This window comes from Tenrec ecaudatus, chromosome 16, assembly GCF_050624435.1.
Source record: "Tenrec ecaudatus isolate mTenEca1 chromosome 16, mTenEca1.hap1, whole genome shotgun sequence".
NCBI classification, from domain to species: Eukaryota; Metazoa; Chordata; class Mammalia; order Afrosoricida; family Tenrecidae; genus Tenrec; species Tenrec ecaudatus.
The window spans coordinates 72893601-72907399 of record NC_134545.1 but is presented as its reverse complement, the minus strand read 5'-3'; the positions used below and the strand labels follow the sequence as shown (position 1 = coordinate 72907399).

Genomic DNA, 13799 nt, shown 5'->3' with positions numbered 1-13799 from the left:
TGTTCAAATCACAACACTGTGTCCGGTGAACAGAAAATGCTTACTGCGAAAGTCTCTGCCATAGCTGAAGTTTGTGTTAATGAAGGTGAGCAGGGCTCTCCGGGTTCTGGCTCCATGTGCCCACAGATAAGAACGAGGCTTGGGAGGGTTAGAGACCCAATGAAACCTGCAGGTGGTCCCTCGGAGTGGTGAGGCCCAGTGCCTGATTCTGGGCCAGTAGGAGACACAGGACAGCACACGCTGCCAAGGAGATCGATTGCCCACTGGCTGGATGCTATCTGCTTACTTGACTTGGCGCTTCTAGAAAAGCAAGGAAGAGAGGAAAGAAAAATCAGAAGCACTTACCTATCCTATCAGTCTCGCCTCTCACTGCCCTTGTCCCTTCTAGTCTCTCATTGTTAAGGGCAAGTTAGATGGGATGTTCGATTTGCTGCTATGATTTGCTTACTCTCCAGTACATTTGTTACTGTCCCAGAGTCCTAGAAAAGAGCTAAAGATACCGACACCAATTCCACGTGGATTGGGGAGAAGGAAACTGGAATTAGCAATTAATACAGCCCCTTTCTTTGATTGTATTTACATTCATTAGCACAGTTTTATGGCTTTAACTGAATAAGATACTGAAAGTGTAAATGCAGTATCTATTGTTCAATGATATCTCTAGGATTTCCCTGCGAGAAGGAAAGGAGAGCTGACCTGCACCCGAAACTGTGTGGCTCTCAGTGCCTGTCCCTGCCCTCACATGAATCCAGTTTCTACGCATCATTTGCATACACTGACAATATCATGCCATTAGACAGATAATATTTCTCTAATAGTTTTGCATATATGTCTTCTCCCCCTCACTAAGATGTAAACTCAGAAACCTCAGTGGAGTATCTCACGTCACCAAACACTACCCTGTGCACTCACATGTTCATTTGATTCAACCAGCAATTGAAGAAGCATCTTCACTTCTTGATGATCTTAGACTGCAAGTATTATACTTGCTACGACTTGATCTCTTTAAACTTCCACTTCCCTGTTAGAGTACTACAAAGCTAGTGCCTGGGGAACCCAGTTACTGGCCTTTGGTAGAGACTACTAAAAATAAGTTTATCAGATTAAAAGGTCTCTAAAGTTTTTGCATGTAAATAAGTGCCCCCAGTGAGTTTGAGAGGAGCCTTGGTGACCAAGTGGATTAAGTTTTGGGCTCCTAACCACAAGGTCAGTAGTTCAAACCTCAGGAGAAAGATGAGGCTGTCTCTGCTCCTGCAGACATTTCCAGCCTTAGAACGCCTTAGGGACAATACAGTTCTATCATTGTACTCTGTTATACACGATGAAGACCATTCAGAATTGACTAGAGAGCAATAGGTTTGACTTCGGAGTTTTTTTTGTTTAGTTGGTTGGTTGGTTTTTTAAGTGAGTTGGAGCTTTTAAAGTGAAGTTATGAGAGTGAGTCTGGGGCTGGGGACACTGTATAATTTTAAAACATGCATGGTTTACAAGAGTAGAAATCTAAAAAGTGAGAAGTTTGGTGTAAAACTGAGAAGCGAATGAATTTTTCTGGAATACATAATTTTCTAGGACAGAATAAAAAAATGTATTCTTCCTTCATTGCTTTAAGTTTACATTCTTCTAACGACCATGCTTAATTGGGTGTCAAACTGCTAACTATAACACTAGCGGCTTTAACTCACCAATTGCTCCTCAAAAGAAAGATGAGGCTATCTTATCCCATAAAGATTTAGTCCCAGAAAACCTATTTTGGGTCAAGATGAGTCAGAGTCAACTCAATCAGTATCGACTGAATGGCAGGGAGTTGGTTTGGTTGGAAACAATATATTTTAGAAATTTTTTATTTTTTCAGATATCCAGTCTGTTTCTTATCTAACAGATAGGAATTCTAATCTTATCTGATTACTTATCAAACAGTATCCAGGTGTTATAATAGCTTCATAATTCATTTTAAATATGATAGAGCATGTGTATACTCATTAACTAACACTTTTTACAAAAACTTAGGATTTTCCTAGCTTGATTTTTTTCCTTTAGAATCACGTTGTTAAATTCCAGAAAATTATGTAGAATTACTGAAGAATTATTTTTCTTACTAGATGTTGCTGATATATAGGAAAAACTATTTTGCTTTTTAAACTATTAATTTGGTAAATTTTATGTAGGTCCACTTCAGTTTTCAGTAATACTTTCCGTCTTCCTAATAATTAGAAATCTTATTTATTTTGCTTATCCCTGTATTAGACAGAGACATGTTTAAGTAGTATTGATGTTCCCAAGCATCTTTGATTTATTTCTGAAATCTGTATTTTATTGTAAAATCTGTATTATATAACTGTTAAATAGAAGCTTTCATTTTAAGAAAGTATTATATCTCATCTTGAAGCATCCTGTTTTTTATATTGTGTCATTCTAATTCCACAAGTTGATACTAAATGTTATTAGATACTTTCTAAGAATATTTTGAAATGATCATGCTTTTCTTAAGTGTGCCTATTATTATGATATATTAAAATGATTACCATAATTGTTAAACCGCTTTATATGATTACAGTCCATTTTGAAAACAAGTATAGCTTGTGAGCATTTTATTAATGAATTTTATATTTATGAGGAATAACAGCCTGTAGTTTGATATGTGTGTTTGTATGGGTATATGAACCTGGTTGTGTGGAGCTGTCAGGTAAGCATTAGCCTGTCAATTACAAGGTCTGCAGTTCAAAGCTACCAGCTGCTCCTTGGAAGAAGCATGAGGCTTTCAGCTCCTCTGTAGACTTACAACCTTTGAAAGCCAACATAGAGTCACTGTGAGTTAGAATTGACTCAATGGCCGTGGGTGTGTGTAACAATATGTGATTGCACTCAACATTATACTAGCTTGAAATTCTGAAAGAAATTGGAAATAAAACAATTAGGTCCTGAATTGTTTTTTAAGTTAATTTATTGACTATTTTCAAATTCTTTAAAATTTTTTTATATTGATTTTTAATATTTAATTAATTTGTATTTTTAATTATTTGCTTGTTTAATTACAGACTTGGCTTTTTTTTAATTTAGAAGTTTATTAGTGTAGATGTGTTCATATGGGAGCTTTAAAGAACTTCTCCATAATTGATATATTTAGCCCAGCAGAGAAAGGTCTTCACTGAGATGCCAACATACAAATACACCCTTTAGCAGATTTGGTGCCAAAATTCATACTGTCACCATATTCTAAAAATCTAGTTAAAGTATCATGGATGGTAGTGGCCCTAAGACATCTGGCAGAAGCAGACACACATCTCCAAAAGAATACTTTTAAAACTCACACTTCAAAAAAAATTTAAGATAAAGTTCCCATATATCCTTTGTTATGAATATAAACTCACAACAAATCATAAAAAATTTAAAATCACAAAATACCCAAGAAAACATATCATCATAAACTGTAGTCATTCAAAACAACAAAAATAGAATAAAACTTTAAAATCCTGCAGGTGTTGGAATGGCCAGACACACATTATAAAATAACTATATTGGATCTATTTTATTTTAAAAAATGAAAGAAGAGTGACGGTGTGGCTAGGGAGAACTAAATCATCAAAAATAATTATGCAGAGTTGAAAGTGAGCCAAATAGAATATTTACAAATGAAAATCGCTTAAATTTGAAATTCAAAGGAGAAAATATATGTCAAAGAAGCACAGATGTAGAGAGAGTAATAAACTGAAAGATGTTAGAAGGAATTGCATAGACTTTACCACAAAGAGCCAAATAAATAAAAAAATATTTAAAAGACATGAAGGTGAAATGATAACTCCTAGTATATGTCCAATGAGAGCTCCATGAGTAGAGAGAGAAGTGGGATAGTGGAAGTTAATGAGTGACGGAGCAGTTTCTGGAGTTAATGATAAAAATAATCTTCAGATTCAGAAAACTCAATAAAGTAAAAAACAATGTAAATAAAAAGAAGCTCAAAACACCAAAGACAGAGCTCTAAGTATGACAGATATATAAGAAAATTTCCCCCCAAAACTTGCTTTCGGATTGGTTTAATTTCTGAATAGCATTAATAAAAGCTAACTCACATTGAAAATTATATCAAAGTGGTGAGAAAAAAATATTTGTAACCTATTGCTATATACCCCAGAAAAGTATCCTTCACTAGTTAGGGTAAAACAAAGATATTTTTAGGGGAAACATGATAAGAGGTGAGCTCAAATGAACTTCAGTTAAAGACCTTCCAAAGTAGATCCTTTTGAAAAAAGGAAAATATCCCAAGAGAAAAGACTTGGGATCCAAGAAGGAAGCCACAGATAAAGATGATCAAATATTAAGTGTATAAAACAATCCTGGACAATGAAGGTATATAAAATGAAGGTTAAGGAAGCCTACTGCTCTTTTATTATTTGGGGGAAGGATAAATATATTGGTTAATGTTTTATTTTAAATTTAACATGCATACTTAGATGAATGGGTATCCCTTATAAATAGAAATAAACTGCATAAATTCCAAGGGAAGGGGAAAAGTATAAGAAGGGGTAAAAAATAAATTAATCCAAAATAAAACAAAACCTAAAAATTAAAAGAAAGAAACAGAAGAAAGTGGTATAACTAGAAAGCAGATAATAAACTTTAGAATAAAAAAACCCTTCCATAAGTAAAAAGGTTCACAAGTGTAATTTTAAAAATATTTAAATAAATTTTAGTATCAGGAAATTACTAATATCACTTCAACACAAAGTAAGAATTATCAGAAATAAATGGAGAAATGTATAAATTTATCATTATAAGGAGATATTTTTAATATTTCTCTAATTGATTTAGTAGAGAAAAAACTTTAGGAACTTACCAAAACGCAAACTTACCACCAAGTCAATTCTGACTCATAGTGACACTATAGTAGCCCTGGTTGGCATAATGGCTATGTGTTGGGCTTCTAACCACAAAGTCAGCAGTTCAAGCCCACCAGCCACTCTTCAAAAGAGACTTGGCTTTCTACTCACCTAAGGAGTTATTGTCTCAGAAACCCACAAGGCCTGTTCTACTCTGTCCTATAGGGTGGTGGTGATTAGTAACTAAAAACCACACAATTAAGTAAGCTTGTTCTAATACACTGATTAATGAATTTATTGCCACTTGTCTGTTGGTTTGTTGCACTGTGGTGTTTTACATGTTACTTTGATGCTATGTCATTGGCATTTTAAATACCAACAAGGTGACCCAAGGTGAACGGGTTTGCGTGGAGCTGTCAGACACAGAACAGACTAGGAAGAAGGATTAGATTAGCCGCTTCTGAGGACTTACTGATGAAAACCTCATGACTGGCAGAAGAACATGGCTAGAAATACTGAGCCCCTCAGGATGGAAGACACTCAAAATGTGGCTGGGGTAAAGCTGCCTCCTCAAAGTGGAGTTGATGATCGTGCTGCGGATGGAAGCTTGCAACACCTTCATTTGCATATGGGACATGACTCAAGCTGAGAAGGAACAGCAACAAATATCCATTACTAATAGGAATATGGGGTGTAAAAAGTATGGCTATAGAAAAATTGGCAGTTGTCCAAAATGATTCATTTCCTAGGCATTAATAAGCTGAAATGGATGGGTATTGACTATGTCTAATCAGACCATCATATGGTTTATGATGATAATGACAAATTCAAGAATGGTGGCACAAAATTTATCATCAAAAAGAACATTTCAAAATCCATCTTGAAGTACAATGCTATCTGTGATGGGGTAATATCTATCTATCTGCCTACAAAGAAGTCCAATCAATACAACTATTATTCAAATTTACACACTAACCACTAAAACTAGTGATGAAGAAATTGAATTCTACGAAGTCCAGTATGAAATTGATCAAACTCACAGTAAAGATGCATTAATAATGTCTAGTGACTAGGATGTGAAAGTTGGACACACAGAAGAAGGGACAATAGTTAGAAAATATAGGCTGGGTGATAGAATCAAAGCTGGAGATCACATGATGGAATTTTACAAGACCAATGACATCTTCATTGCAAATTCCTATTTCAACAACACAAATGGTAATGATACACATGGATTTACCAGGTAGAATACACAAGAATGAAACTGAGTCCATATGCAATAAGAGACAATGGAGAAGCTCAATATTTGCAGCCAGAAAGTTGTTTGGGTCCAACTCTGGAACAGACCATCAATTGCTCCTATGTATGTTCAAGTTGAAATCAAAGAAAATGAAAACAAGGTCACAAGAGGTGAAGTACAACCTTGAGTTTATTTAATCGGATTTGAAGAACAATTTGACATATTGAACACTATAGACAGAAGAGCTGCTGAGCTGTGGGAGGACATCATGAAGATCATACATGAAGAAAGAAAAGAGTCATTAAAATGACAGAGAAGAAAAAAAGATTAAAGTGGATGTCTGAAGAGACTCTGAAACTTGCTCTTGAACATGTAGTAATTAATGCAAATGGAAGAAACGATAAAGTAAAATTGCTGAACAGAAAATTTAAAGGGCACACGTAAGAAGACAAAGTGAAGTATTACAGTGAAATGTAAAAAAGACCTGGTGTTGGAAACCAAAAAGAATGAACATGATCGGTATATAATTATCCAAAATAAGTGAAGAAAATATTCAGGTCTTGAGTCTCAATATTGAAGGATTCTATGGGCCAATTATTGAGTGATGCAGAAGCATAAGATACAGAAAAATACACAGAGTTATTGTACAAAACAAACTGGTAGACATTCAAACATTTCAAGAGATAGCATATGATCAAATATGGAAGGAAGAAATTGAGGCTATACTGAAGGCCTTAGCAAAAAACAAGCCCCCAGGAATAGGCAGAATACCAATTGAAGTGTTTCAACAAGCTTATGAGACACTGGAAGCACTCACTATTTATGTCAAGAAATTTTGAAGACAGCTACTTGGTCAACTGACTGACAGAGTTCCATATTTGTACCCATTCCAAAGAACGGTGACCCGATAGAATGCACAAATTATAGAAAATATTGATATCACATACAAGTAAAATTTTATTGAAGATTATCCAACAGCAGTTGCAGCTGTACAGGGATCTGCCAGAGGTTCCTGCCAGATTCAGAAAAGGCGTGGAACTAGGATGTCATTGCTGAACTAAAGTCAAGTGGATCTTGGCTGAAAGCGTCGAATGTCAGAAAAATATTTACTTGTGTTTTATTGACTACACAAAAGCATATGACTGTATGGATGATAGCAAACTATGCATAGCATTGAGAAGAATAGGAATTCCAGACCACTTAATTGTGCACATAGGGAACCTGGACAATAACCAAGAGGCAATCACTTGAACCATTAGAACAGAAAAAAGGGAATGCTGTCATTTAAAAATGAGAAAGTTAGGGAAAAAATGAGAAAGTTATGTATCAGGGCTGTATCCTTTCTCCATACTTAATCATCCTGTGTGCTGAGCAAATAATCCAAGAAACTGAATTATATGTAAACGGACATGGCATCAGAATCGGAGGAAGGCTTATTAGCAATGCAGATGGCATAGCCTTGTTTGCTGAAAGTGAGCAGGACCTGAAGTGCTTGTTGATAACGGGCTAGGACTGCAGCCTTCACCATGGCGTACAACTCAATGTAAAGAAAGAGAATCTCACAGCTGGACCAATAGATAACATCATGATAAATGGAGAAAACGGTTAAAATTGTCAAGAAGTTTGTCTTGCTTGGACCCACAATCAATGCTCATGGAATCAACAGTCCGGAAATCAAACAATCGGGTAATACCTGCTGAACAAGACCTTTTTAAACTGTTGAAGCACAAGGATATCACCTTAAGGACTAAGGTGTGCCTGACCCGGACCATGGCATCTTCAGTCTCCTCGACTTCATATGAGAGTTGGACAACGAATAAGGATATGATGACAGAAGAATCTAAGCCTTTGAATTGTGGTTTTGTTGATGAATATTTAAAATACCATGGACTTCCAGAAAAATAAACAAATATGTCTTGGAGGAAGTACAACCAGAGTATTCCTTAAGATCCAAGATGGCAAGACTTCATCACATACTTTGGATGTATTATCAGGAGAGACAAGTCCCTGGAAAAAGACATCATGTTTGGTAAAGTGGAGAGTCAGCAAAAAAGATGAAGGCTGTCACGGAGATGGCTTGATGGGCTCAAATATAACAACAATTGTGATGATGGCATAGGACAGGGAAGTGGTTTATTGTGTTATGCATAGGAGCACTGGGAGGGGGACCACTTCAATGGCACCTAACAGGGCCACCGATGAACTTCATGTACAATTTCTGGCAAACTTTGTTAAAAGCACGCATTTGACACATAAAAAAACTATATAGGAGGCCATTCGGCATAATCTTGAAATAACATGCAGAGTAGAAAACACAATTGTGTTAGAGTTATCTTTCTTTCTTTAAATCATTTTAATGAGAGCTCTTACAGATATAATAATCCGTAATTCAATTACATTAAGCATCATTGTACAATTGCTGCCACCATTGTTTTCAAAACATTTTCTTTCTTCTTGAACTCTTTGGTATCAGCTCCCCTTTATCCCCTCCCTCCCCAACCCTGCCCCCAGGAGCCCTTGCTATTATATTGCATATGATATATATGTAATGATTTTATATAAATATATAGCTGTATGTATGTGTATATATATATAGCTGTATCTTACGCCATCCAATGTATCTGTTCACCTACAATTCTGTTATTCAGTCCTCTCCAGTGAGGTGATAGAGTCATCATTGCTATCTGCTCCCCCTGCCCCCCACCCCACCCATAACCTCCCTCTCTTCCCATACCTTCATGGAATCCATTACTCTCATTTCTATTTCTGAAGGGTTTATCTATCTTGGATTTCATGTACTGAGCAATCTGAATTATACAAATAAACATTGACCGGTCTAACAAGATTAATAGGGTAAAACTAAGACCATAACAGTCAGGGGAAGAAATATTAACTAAATGACAGTTATGTGTTTCATAAGTACTGTACTGCACCCTGGACATGTCATTCCTTCCAGGTGGCCCTTCTGTGCAGGACTGCCCAATTATCTTACAGGTAGGTTTTGAGTCTCCACTTGGTCTATGCTCCTTCACATCAATTTCATTGCTTGTTTTTTTAATTTCTGATACCTATTTCCATCAACATCCCATCATCACACAGGCTGGTGTGCTTCTTCTGTGTGGGTTTTGTTGCTTGGCTGATAGATGGCTGCTTGTTAAACTTCAAATCTTTAAAATCCCAGATGCTATATCTTTTAATAGCTGAGCACCATTAGCTTTTTCACCACATTTACTACTTATGCACCCATTTTGCCTGGTGATCATGTCAGGAAGGTGAGTAACATACAATGCCATATTATTAGAACAAACAGTTCTTGTACCGAGGTAAGATTTTAAGTAGAGGCCCAAAGTTCACCTGCTTCCTTACACACACACACACACACACACACACACACACACACACACACACACACACACACACACAAATACCCCTCTTTATATATGTATATACTTACATCTATACATATTTATATTTATAACTATATATCATTTTTACCTTCTTGTTCTTCCCTCCTACCCCACTATCATGTCTACTCATTGTTCAATTCTCAGTGATTCCTCTTGGATACATTTCAATTGATCAAACACAAGGATAGTCATCTACTCTGGGTTAGAGTTTTCTTTAAGTTATTTTTGTAGTTGGTATTAAATTTTGACTTTATATGAGAATGTTTTTCATTAGGCAAGTTTTTGCCTGTTAATGTTTATTATTGTAATCGATACAACCACTGATTTAAAACAGAATGCTCATTTCAATTTATTTCCCATCTCTGTTTGGGAATAGTCATTTCTGTAGCTTTTGATTTTATGTTTTTAATAAGAGGACCTTGTGTAGATTGGTAAGTACTAATGTTACTACCACTGTTGGGTCTGCAGATGTTGTTATCAATTGTCAGTTTCCTGTTCCCTACTCAAAATGATAGGTTAGAACTTGCTCTGCCTATGCCCAGGAAGAGTCTGTCCCTACTCCTGCAGTGTGGGTCCTTACTACTTTGAGAGAATACCACCTAGCTATCCCTTTCTGAAGCTGTTCTTTCTGCTGGGGAGAGGTCAAAACAAGTACACCACATAGGGACGTCTTGTGCTTTTGTAGCACTTTACACTTGAAAAAAAGTGCGTGTGTGCTCTGACATGTTTAATCCCTCCCAAAAGCCTTATAAGGTAAGTATTATCTTATAAGTATTAAAGTATTATCTCTTTTTAATTGGTGGAAGAAAGCGAAGCTTGAGAGATTAAGTTGATCAAGACTATGGACTATTTAGGTGTGATTCAGAGGAAAAAGTACTTACCTTCTGATTCTAAAGCCATTGATCTCCCAAAATGCAGAAACAGTTGTCAATTTACTGTGCACTTTATATTCAAAATGCCAAAAAGAAGTGACTACATTTGTTAGACTGAATAAAAAAAAAAAGTAAACAAACAAAACAGAAAGGTAGCATCATTACCTCTTCAGCAATCAAGGAATAACGATTATGGTAATTTATGCCCTACGTACTATTAATATGTTTGCAACTTTTTATAATATTCCGTTTTCTAACTACTGTGGTCACATTTAAACTCTGATTTACTGTTTATGCTTTGGGACTTCGGTTTCCAAAATACCCTTTAACTTGGAGATGGATGTGTGTGTATGCAGGGGGAGGGAAGGAGGGGTATCTCCCCCAAGTCCATTGTTCTATGTTGTAACTATTCAACTTTTAATTTAAATTTTCAAAAGAAAAAGGGAAAAAAGTTCTCTGCATCCAATAAAAATAAGTAGCCAGATCTTTCTCTCATGGTTATGCAAGAACCGTTTCACTGTGGATCTTAAGTTTCACTTTTTACTGCTCTCCTCGGAGAAGATGGCTAATGTAAACGGCAGAATCCTGGCAGTGTATCGTGGGCCCTGGTGACTTTATGAGTTTCCCCTGGAACAAATGGCTGGGTCAGGGCAACCTCCTGATTATTCTCAGCACGCAGCTAGTGCTCATTTTCCTTTGAAGCTTGCCATAGATAAGTCAACTCAGAGCCCCAACGCTCTTGTTTCAGTGTGCTGACCCAGTAACTTTCTCGGTCCATGTGAAGATTTGGGCCATATGATAGACAGGTGGCATGGACAATCTCACTGGGACTGAGCCTTCTCAAATGTATCATCTGGTAGCAAGTAACACAACCTGAGGCAATAAGCAATTAGTTTCTCGCCGTCTTGATTTGTGGTGGAAGAACTGGTGATTGGGTCTTCCCCCAGTGCTACCTGTAAACCTCTTCACTGAGAGGTTAAACACTGAACATGCAGAGAGACAGTCCAGCTGTTTGGTTTCCACATTGCTGCAGCCTCCGTGAGGTGGAGTGGCATTCCCTTTTATTTACTGTATACCATGTGATCTCTCACCTCCTCATGTGAAGCCTTACAAAAGCACTCTGGTTGGCTTTAAAGTGTTTATAGCATTTTAGATATTTCTTCCCTTGTGTTTTCCTGTAAAATTCATTAGCCAGGGTTTCTCGAGCCAAGCACGATAGAAAAATGAGATACTCTCACAGAAAAAAAAAAAGCAGAACAGAAAGGATCTTCACTATCATTTGAGCCCCTCGGGGGTACTTTGATACGTCTAGACCCATAGCTGACATATATGAAGCAGAAACTGTGCCGAGCTCTTCAGATGCAGGTGCCACCTAATCCACACCACAGGCCTATATGGTGGGTACTAGCTCATTCTCATTTTATACCACCCCCCAAGAAGATGTATCTTGAAGTAAAAAGATATAAAGGAATTTAAGTGGGCATATAAGTAAATGATGTCATTCAACCCTTTTATTTTCATGCAAAAAGAAAACAGCCATGCCGTAGAATCAATTCTAAGATATGGAAACCCTATGTATTGCCAAGTAGATCTGCTCTCCCTGTGGTTTTGAAGGCTGTAGCCTTCAGAAGCAGGTTGCCAGGCCTTTCTCCCAAGGTGCTTCTAGATCCCACCAACCATTTGGGGAGGAGTCAATTGGTGTCACCCCGGGCTGCCTTCGATTGAACTGGCTTGCCTCAGATAGATTATTAGCTCACTCTTTATTTGCCCTAAGTAAAGAGTTTTCAGAATCAGGCTTGAAACCACCTTAAGCAGCTGTTACATTGACCGCTTTCATAGTATGCAGCACGCATTTCAAAATAGCGGTTGACTTTGCCCTCAACTTTTCATGTCTGCCTGATTTAAACAAGTCATGCTAACAGACAAAGTCTGGTTAGCATTCTTTCCAAGATTCTGTTTTACAATGCTTCAGCCATTGTATTCCGTTTCCTGACATTCTGTTAAAGGGTGAAAATAATCAATCAGATACTCATTACTTATAACAAAGGAAAAAATAAACCAAAAATGACAAAGGAATTGTAGCTTAAAGTAACTCCAGGTTATGGATGAACCTGACTTTTATTTGTAATGTGGCTTAAAATATAAGAAGTAATATTATTTTTAAAGGCTGTTTTCAGAGAGAAGTTTATTAAAAATACTAGTGATAATTTATTCTAGCATCAAAGTAATTTCAACAAAATATTTGTAATCCCTTTTATATAAAGTAAACCCAACAAGAATTTCTTGAATGTTTCTTTTGTTCTCAGAAATTAAAGAGAACACAGACTATGTTTAAGAAAGTGGCTCATGCCCTAAGATGCTTGCAGTTTAGTGCACGAGAGATGGCCCCCCAAAATCTAAGTGCACCCCCAATGCAGTACATGTCGTGGTCCTGCCTTCCTTGTTGCTCTTCATTAAGACCTGAGCATTTTTAAAGCATATCTTCAATCTGTCTTCTTCTTGCAAGAAGCTTGGTTTTGAATTTCAGAAATAGCCTAACTTGCTTTGCTCCCTCTCTGCCATCAGTCAATGCTGACTCACAGCACCCACCCCACCCTGTGGGTTTCCAAGACTGTAACTGTTTAGGAGTGTAGAAAGCCCAGTCTTTCTCCCGATGAGCTGCTGATGGTTTTGAACTGCCAACCATGGAGATACTAACCACTACACTACCAGGGCTCTAATTTTTTTGCCAGAAGACTAGGATCTAAGGAACCCTACCTCATTTATAGAGAGATGATTGTGGTAGATTTGTAATTATGGGTTGAATTGCTAGACATTACTTTCATATCACTCACTGGAAGATGTGTCTTTATGTTCTTGTTACTCTTCAGAGTCGTCAAATATCGGGCTCTCCCTTGTAATTCACACCACTGTCTCATTTGGAGTTACATACTTGGAACATAGCACTGAGGATGTGAAGGAGTTAATCTTCAGACAATTGGAAGACATTTTGCCAGATTTGCCTCAGCCAGTTGGGATAAAATGCCAGAGATGGAGATATTCACAGGTAATCTGATAATCCAATGGCCCGAGCACAACTATTTTCATACGAAGACAGCCGAATTAACTTTACTTTTCATCCTTTGCCACTTTACAGTAAAAGAAATGAGCAGTGTGATCTTTGGAACAAATATGTATTTGCCTAACATGTAAGGACATACTTCTAAGAGGAGTTATTTGAAATCAGATGTGTTGGTATATAGAAACGATTATAACCTCCTGATTTTTTTTGCAGTATGTCAAGTTCAACTTACAAGTGTATTTCTTTTCTACCCAATTTTCATGTTTATCAAGTTTCCTCTTTGGTTCTGACTGCTGCCAGCAAAACTCTCTGAGGGAGAAAGATGAGTTCCTGCAGGGAGCAGCTGGTTGAGCTGTTGCTCAGGGTTAGGTAAACGTTCTGATTGCTCCAACAGTTCAAACTTTA

The 13799-nt window shown here is 37.0% G+C and overlaps 1 protein-coding gene and 1 long non-coding RNA gene across 2 annotated transcripts in view; one reads left to right on the top strand and one right to left on the bottom strand.

Annotated features, from left to right (window-relative positions):
• Nucleotides 1-13799, bottom strand: part of LOC142428854 (uncharacterized) — a 121311-nt gene that overhangs the window by 55565 nt on the left and 51947 nt on the right. The window lies entirely within an intron of this gene.
• The window catches only part of RNLS (renalase, FAD dependent amine oxidase), a 399075-nt gene that overhangs the window by 337799 nt on the left and 47477 nt on the right, over nt 1-13799 (top strand). The window contains exon 6 of the mRNA XM_075533739.1: nt 13204-13379. Coding sequence (XP_075389854.1) covers nt 13204-13379 — 176 coding nt within the window. The remainder of the gene's footprint in view (nt 1-13203; nt 13380-13799) is intronic.